At 35.0% G+C, this 8,647-nt stretch overlaps 1 protein-coding gene across 1 annotated transcript; it reads right to left on the reverse strand.

The window, feature by feature from the left end:
• Positions 1 to 3,146: 3,146 nt before the first annotated feature.
• Positions 3,147 to 8,001, reverse strand: LOC144963942 (uncharacterized). Its single transcript, XM_078897886.1, has 3 exons — positions 7,809 to 8,001; positions 6,169 to 7,720; positions 3,147 to 3,185 (listed from the first exon to the last, which is right to left on the reverse strand). Exons 2-3 carry the CDS (start codon positions 7,297 to 7,299, stop codon positions 3,147 to 3,149), a joined length of 1,170 nt encoding a protein of 389 aa, XP_078754012.1. The 5' UTR covers positions 7,300 to 7,720; positions 7,809 to 8,001.
• Between the last annotated feature and the right edge of the window lie 646 nt (positions 8,002 to 8,647).

The raw sequence follows: 8,647 nt of genomic DNA on the forward strand, positions 1-8,647 counted from the left end.
ACAAAAGGTCTAATTTGGCTTTAATTGGTTCTATAACAAAGTGACACTTTTCTCTAAAATAGAATAGAACAAAAACTGTCAATGGCATAGCTACACTCGAACATGGCTTCCTCGAATCCCCCTGGTCATGCAAAAAAAAAAAAAAAAAAAGGAGTTCGAGAAAACTAATTCTATGCGGCTATAATGTGCTCTTGCTGTATGACACTCGCATTCGGATCGAAAGGCCCTGGGATCGAGTCCCGCTCTGAGCGCCGAATAGTTAGGTCTTGGTAAAAGCTCTTTGTTCACATTCTCTCACCGTACGCAGGAGTAAAATGAGTACCTGGCCGTAACAAAACGTCCGAAAAAAATTATTAATATCGCCTAATATAGCGTCATGTCTCGCCCTGCATGTTAAGTGTTGCTGTTGGTTAGGGACTCCTTGTAAAACGCTTTGAGCACGTTTTGTGGATACTGCCCTATATAAAAGCTCAAGTTCTTGTTCGTTTGTTTGTTTTGTTTGTTTGTTTTTTTTCTTGTTTTTTTTTTAATTTGAGGAAACCATGTTACAATGAATAATGAGGGGAGAAAAAATGAGACATTTGAATGAGTTTGAGGAAACCGTGCTCGTGGAATCCGTGTTCGAGAAAAAAAACATGTGCGAGAAAAGCGTACTTGAGTGTATACATTACAGTTTATATTTGATTCATTATCAATATATATGAATAGATGAATATTACATTTATAACGCACATAATCTATCTGCTTTTTCATTTATAGTAGGGAATGTCCTTGCGCTTTAAAATATTCATATTTGCGAATCTTCTCTGTTCTGTGTCCAATTAAAAGAGCATTATTTTCACAATCAAAACCGCTTTTATCGATTAAACCACACAAAAAAAAAAAACAACAAAAGAAAAGAAGAAAGAAAGAAAGAAAGAAAGAAAGAAAGAAAGAAAGAAAGAAAGAAAGAAAGAAAGAAAGAAGAAAAAAATAGGCCCAGAGCTTTGATAACGGAACTATTTTATTACTATTGTCACACAATAAAGTAAATACGCGTACGGAACAAATAATTTCGACAAGCATGCAAAGTTGTATGAATATCCTGTACGCGCATGGATTATTTTTTCAGCATATCATTTATTATCAATGAGGAGCAAAATTAGAGGAGAATTGAGCATTTCAAAATGATAGTCAAGGCCTTTAACATTAAGACTATTTTTGACTTAACAGTCTCTATCTGATAATGTGTCGATACAAACCAAATACTCAAGACGTGACTTCATCATCAAAATGGTTCGAATTTTATTGGGTTGTTTTTAACGCATATGTTTTTTACCCCCACTATTGATGCTATGTTCACATTTCACCAGCCGGGAATAACTGTCCAACACACAAAACTGTGTGTAACCTTAAACGTTTAATATAATTTAATGAGACCTACTCATAAAAATGGCTGGCTAAAAACAATATCAAAGACTAAGTGAAGTCAATTTCGTTCTATCTATAAGAAACAGCGGTCATTCTCTTCAAATTCACCTGATCAGACGTAATTAACCAAATAACTGCAGTATTCTGGAAAAACACGTTTTAAAAACTTGGCCTGAAAACGTAAAATCAAATATCGATCGATTTAAACGACCCTAATCTTGGCAAAAACTCTCAAAGCTGGGACTTCTCAAACCTGTGACTTCTCGAAGCCCCTGGTTTGAGAGTTTTTGCCAAGATGAGGGTCATTTAAATCGATTGAGATTTGTAGGACGAGTTTTCTGGCCAAATTTTAAATGCGTGTTTTATTAGTGTGTATTTAACATTTATTGTCCAATGTTCCATCCTGACGCCGCTGCTCATAAGCAATATTATATTATAGTCATCCTTTTCACCGCCCGTTGCTTCAATAGTTATTTCTTTATTTATTTGTTGTTATTGTGTGTTTGTTTGTTTGTTTGTTTTTTACTACATTCTTTTTTATAACTGATTTCGTTTTCTCAGGAGATAAATCAGTAAAATATGATATTTCAACACAGAGCTCAAAACATAAATTCTCGGTTGTTTGCTGTATACGTCGTTTCATGTTTTATTATAACCTTTTTCTGGATCTTGTTTGATTTCAAACTATTATGTGAAGATTGCCCATTAACATAATGTAATGCTTTTATCTTTTTCTCACTCTTCATGCCTTTGTTTTAACGCTTCATTTAATTTGGACTGACTTCTTCTCTACACTAGCACGCCAAATTTCAGCAAGCTCTGCAATACGGCACGCTAAATATGGGTGACTGAATTCTATCTACATAATATGTTGTTATCTCCCATGAACATCGGATTTCGCCACACTCAGGTTCTAGCACGCTTTTGGCTTCTTCCGAGATCGTGCTAAAATCAAGCGACAACTCTGTATAGGGAATGAGATTAGCGGAAGAGTAGCGTCTCTTGATTGGACGTCACCCATAGTCTGTGACGTCACAGACTATGGGTGACGTCCATTCAAGGAACGCTACTCTTCCGCTAATCTCATTCCCTATAACAAATTTTCAATTTTAAAAAGATATTTATTCCATATTTTTGGACATTGCTATTTTAATGGAATGGTTGTATGCTGGAAGAAATAATATTACATTAATCCAGGTTATTGAGATCAATTTTTTCGTAAGTTGTAATGAGGCATCTTCGACGTGAACTTATTTGCAGGTCTGATAACCCAATTCATAATGGGCTCATTGTTGTAATGGATATCTCAAAAAAATGACGCAAAATAGTGTCCATTACAACAATGTTAAACTATGCCCAAAATTGAATTCGGATGTCAGACCTGCATATATGTAGACTACATGTCGGTCGTGTAGTATTGACTTGTCATAATGGGTCAAGTCATAGTAAACCATAAAGGGGCGGGGGTCCTTGTCTCAATGTGACCCACCCAACTCCAGTTGAAAATAGTTCTTCATTAAAAAAAAACCCACAAAAGTTCTATTTACAATTTAATAGTAGATTACGCCGGTGCTCTCTCTCTCTCTCTCTCTCTCTCTCTCTCTCTCTCTCTCTCTCTCTCTCTCTCTCTCTCTCTCTCTCTCTCTCTCTCTCTCTCTCTCTCTCTCTGTCTCAGTCTCTCTGACCTCCCGTAATCTCCTTGTATCAGTTTTCCAACATGCTTTCTTGGAATGAGATTATTTGGTTTTGTCCTGGCCATGGCCGATACCCTGGCTCTGAGGGAAACAGTCAAATGAATAGAGTTTTGGGAGACTATATTTTTTTGTCTTGTAAATCATCTCTCTTTTATGCACTGTATTTTTTTTTTTTTAATATAAATATGATCTATAAACATTTGAATGTATTCCTCTGAGTGGAGATCTGTGCTTGTGTCAGGATAAGACATTTAGGTGATCTCAAACAAGTACACTGATAGTGTGCTCTTGGAATCTACATATGTACATCTATTTGAATTAATTCTCCTTTGTCTTCCCTTTTCTTGGGTACTTAAATTGTAATTCTAGAACTTTTTATTATCCCATCTCCTTCCGTTTTAATGGCGCTGATATGATTTAAATGTGTTGCAAGCGCTGTAAAACCCTTAAAAACAAACACACACACACACACACACACATACACACAAACACACAGACACATATATATATATGTATATATATATATACATATATATATATATATATATATATATATATATATATATATCAAGGATTACTATATTCAGTATAGTTGTCCTTGATATATATATATATATATATATATAAAATATATATATATATATATATATATATATATATATATATATATATTGTGTGTGTGTGTGTGTCTTTCTCGGTCTCTCTTTTCTTCCTCACTACCTATGTGTGTGTATGTGTGTGTGTGTGAGAGAGAGAGTGAGAGAGAGAAAGAGAGAGTAAGAGAGAGAGTAAGAGAGAGTAAGAGAGAGAGAGAGAGAGAGAGAGAGAGAGAGAGAGAGAGAGAGAGAGAGAGAGAGAGAGTATGTGTGTGTTATTTTTTTTTTTAATCTCGGCATGGATGTGTTTGGAGCTTTTGCTTTTTTTTTTTTTTTTTTTAAATAACAATCTCCTGAAAATCAAATTTCTTGGATTTTTTCTTCCCTTTGGTAATCTTCTTAGCTTTCTGACTTTTAGCTCAAGAATGTTACAAAGTTTCATAAATTTCGTATTCATCTTTTTTCGATTGCATCATATTATTTTGAAGACCGCATGGGGGAAAGGGCCATGACACAAAATCATTTTTAATTTTATGACTTATGCATACCCCTTAGCACAATAGTGTTCATATCAAAGTTAAATTACATGAACTTACTGAGCAAAGGCACCAATATAGAGAGGAGAGGGATTAAAAACAATTCAAAGTAAATAACTTCCAAAATCTAAAATTTCGTTTTCTCAAAACAAAGTCAGAGTGACATGTGTATACTTTTCACCTGTGGTCTTCTATTTGTTTTCGCACTAAAGGATGCATGTTATATTTAAGCTTTCATCCCGATTTATCGGACTTTTTATACTTGATATTTATTATTTGATCGCATTTTGAGCTGGCTTCAAAATGAATTTATTGAAAAAGACAATTCATAACCAGAGTTCTCATATTATTATATATCAATGTCATAACAACAAATTTGATTTGTGTTAATTTATTGTACGTTGGGTGTCGATTTATTCCGCTTCATGTTCGCTGTTGTTCAGTGTTTGTAACGCATTTATTTCTAGAATTCAGTAATCGTGTATGAAAACATCAAACCATTGTACAAATTGAAATGCAAAGAAAATAAAGATTCATATTGAATATGGCGGGTGATATTTTATGTGTTGGGTTTGTCTTTCTGTTGTTTGGGGTTTTTTTTCCTCTTAGTTTGTTTTGTTTCTTTGGGTGGGTGGGAGGGGGGGGGGGGGTGTTTGTTATTGGGTTTGTTTTTCTGTTTGTTTTTTTGTTTTTGTTATTGTTTGATTTTGTTTCTTTTTTAGTGTTTTTGTTTTGCTAATTAAAAAAAAAATTCGGTTGGGTTTGGGGCGAGGTAATAATTCTTTTTTACGAAACCCGCTGAAACCCAGTCCCCGGTTCACTCCCCAATGGTGTACACTTCCCTGAGTCCCAGGTTTACTCCCCAGTGCTACCTTCTTCCTATAACTTTGTCGGGTTTCGTCGGGTTTCGGTGGGTTTCGGCGGGTTTCATAAAAAAGACACACCCAATAATGATAAGTGTTTGCAAAATCGTGTCTTACTGTAGCAATCTTTATAGGCATTTTAATTTTTTGTTGTTGTTGTTGTTATTGAACTCAATTATATATATATATATATATATATATATATATATATATATATATATATATATATATATATATATATATATATATATATACATATTGAATCGTGTTTGATACAAATATGGTACGAAAAGTGCTCGACATGTAGTAATGGAGCGAATTATTATTTAAAATATTTACCACAATGTTTGGGGCAGTCTACATCAATGTTTCAGGCTTAATTTGCCATCTTCAGGACTGAGTTGTTTTGTTGACTGTTGTTGATTCTTGAAGTGGTTCCGGTTTGAAGTTAATTAAGAGGAATTTGCGCCGATGGGGACACTTTCCGTAGATCTCATTTTTCATGTTGAGTGTGGCTTCATGAGGTTGTTTGATTATAGTATATTTTTCTTCCAGGCATAAGCTACATTGTTTTGATGTTGGTGTGTATCCTGTTGCTTTAGATAAAATTTTCCATGAAATGTTGTGGTCTATTTTGTTGTCTTTTAATTTCCAAATATGTTCGCTGAGTTTTGTGGATGTTTTTTTGTTAGTGTTTCTAAATGTTGAGGTGTGGAGGTTGTATCTTGTTTTGAAATTATTTTCTGTTAGTCCTACATATTTTTCTTGCTTGTTTGTTTTAGTTTCTGTGACTGTGGCTTGGTAAATTAAACTTGATTCTAAGCATTGTTTGTTTAGCGGGCAATGTTCTTTATTTCTGCAGTTGCATTTTCTAGTGGGTGGGGTTTTGCTCTTGTCGGTGGTTTATTAATATTTTTTTGTTGTGGCTTGAAATTATTTGTTCTATGTTGCGCTTACACGAGTAACTTATTTTTATGGTATTCCTGTTGATAATTTTATGTAGCTTGTGGTTTTTTGGAAAGTGTGTATCAATTAACTTCAGGAACTGCTGTCCTATGTTTGTGCTGACGTTTATGTCGAAAGGTGGGTTGAAAACCCAAATTATGTGTCGTTTTCTTGTTTTACGTTCTTCACTTGTGTGTTGGTGTTTACATGAGAGGGAGGCGTCTGTGTATAAAAATGGTGTGTTGTATCCACTTTTTGTGAGTGCTTCTTTGTAGGGGGTGGCTGCGACGTTGAATATCTCTCTGTTTTCCGAAAGTTTGCTCACCCTCAGTGCTATGTTTTTTGGTATGTTTTCAATGACGGGACGGGGGTGGTTGCTGTTTTTATTAATGTAGCTAATGGTGTTGTTTGGTTTTCTGAACGGTTGGAATGAATTGGATTTTATGTCGAATGTGATGTCGAGGAAGTCAACTGTTTTTTTGTTTGCTTCTATTGTGATTTTCAAATTGTTGTTTTGGAATATTTTACAGATATGTTTTTTGATGTTTTCGTTCGCTCTTGGTCGTCTGTTGGTTATAGCGAGTCCGTCATCTCTATAGAGGCCGATGTATGTGTGTGTATGTTGTAGTTGTGACAGGGTGTAGAGTCCGACCAGTTCGCATGTTTCAGCACCGTCGAACGAACCCATTGTTACGTCGAAATCATTGTGTCGCTTTGTCCAAGGTGTGTTGTCGTAGTATAGTGTGCTGTGCTTGGTGTGTTTGATGATGTGTTTTTCCTCTTCTGTGATGTTGGTGTATTTTGCTGCGAATTCCAATGCTTTGTTTAGTAAGTCTGGAGTGATGGAGGGGTAAAAATCGCAAATGTCGAAAGAGATGAAGGTGCAGTTTTCTTTGTTTTGGATATTTTTGAACCATTCGATGACTTCATCGGTGTTTTTCCACTGGTTGAATTTAGTTGCTTCTTTGACGTTTTTATTTATTTTTTCTAATATCTTTTTGCTGATTTTTCCAATTTCAGATTTGTGTGGATTTATTAGTCTACATTTTGGATTATTTTTGAAGTCAGGCTTGTGATCTTTTAATGTGATGAACGCTTCTCTTCTTGGTGCTATATCGATTCGATCGCTAAGGTCAAGTCTGTTCGCTATATTCTTATCTTCTTTTGTGATCTCTTCGGTTCTATGTGTTCTGTCTTTCTTATAGTCTTTGTTGATTTGTTTGTGTATCATTTTATCATATTCCTCAGGTGTCATTTTATAATAGTTGTTGGATTTGTCGGCTGGTATCAGAATTGTTTTTCTTTGTTTATTTTCTTCACATCGTTAGTCAGTTGGTTTTGGAAGTTGTTATTTTTGTTTTTGAACTGCACACTTTGAATGAGATCTGAAAGTCCGTCTTCTAATTTTTTTAATTCAGGTATTGGGGGGGGGGGGGGGTGAATTTGTAGAGTTGAAGCCGTACGTTTTTTTGTGGGTGGTTTCTAAATGTGGGTTCAGAAAAAAGAATGTTCTCCATCGTAGATTCTTGACAAATGTTTCTGTTCTTGCTATTAGTGATTTAATGTAAGATTTTCTGTTGCAGGTAGGGATATTCTTTGTAGAATATGGGAACGTAGTAGGTCTAAGTTGTGGCGTAGTATCCATTTTGTGTCTAAGAGTGCTCAACGGTGCGGAGCTGTGTATTGAATCGTGTTTGATACAAATATGGTACGAAAAGTGCTCGACATGTAGTAATGGAGCGAATTATTATTTAAAATATTTACCACAATGTTTGGGGCAGTCTACATCAATGTTTCAGGCTTAATTTGCCATCTTCAGGACTGAGTTGTTTTGTTGACTGTTGTTGATTCTTGAAGTGGTTCCGGTTTGAAGTTAATTAAGAGGAATTTGCGCCGATGGGGACACTTTCCGTAGATCTCATTTTTCATGTTGAGTGTGGCTTCATGAGGTTGTTTGATTATAGTATTATTTTTCTTCCAGGCATAAGCTACATTGTTTTGATGTTGGTGTGTATCCTGTTGCTTTAGATAAAATTTTCCATGAAATGTTGTGGTCTATTTTGTTGTCTTTTAATTTCCAAATATGTTCGCTGAGTTTTGTGGATGTTTTTTTGTTAGTGTTTCTAAATGTTGAGGTGTGGAGGTTGTATCTTGTTTTGAAATTATTTTCTGTTAGTCCTACATATTTTTCTTGCTTGTTTGTTTTAGTTTCTGTGACTGTGGCTTGGTAAATTAAACTTGATTCTAAGCATTGTATGTTTAGCGGGCAATGTTCTTTATTTCTGCAGTTGCATTTTCTAGTGGGTGGGGTTTTGCTCTTGTCGGTGGTTTATTAATATTTTTTTGTTGTGGCTTGAAATTATTTGTTCTATGTTGCGCTTACACGAGTAACTTATTTTTATGGTATTCCTGTTGATAATTTTATGTAGCTTGTGGTTTTTTGGAAAGTGTGTATCAATTAACTTCAGGAACTGCTGTCCTATGTTTGTGCTGACGTTTATGTCGAAAGGTGGGTTGAACCAAGTTATGTGTCGTTTTCTTGTTTTACGTTCTTCACTTGTGTGTTGGTGTTTACATGAGAGGGAGGCGTCTGTGTATAAAAA

Source organism: Berghia stephanieae, chromosome 2 (assembly GCF_034508935.2).
Source record: "Berghia stephanieae isolate SIO BIC M18660-M18661 chromosome 2, UCSD_Bste_1.3, whole genome shotgun sequence".
Lineage (NCBI taxonomy): Eukaryota > Metazoa > Mollusca > Gastropoda > Nudibranchia > Aeolidiidae > Berghia > Berghia stephanieae.

Excerpts from the sequence above, each read along its gene's own strand:
- LOC144963942 (XM_078897886.1), bottom strand. The coding sequence starts at position 7,299 with ATGACACCTGAGGAATATGATAAAATGATACACAAACAAATCAACAAA. Across the intron at positions 3,186-6,168 it reads ACCCACCTTTCGACATAAAC|AGCCAGGGTATCGGCCATGG; the intron begins GTCAGCACAAAC and ends TGTTTCCCTCAG.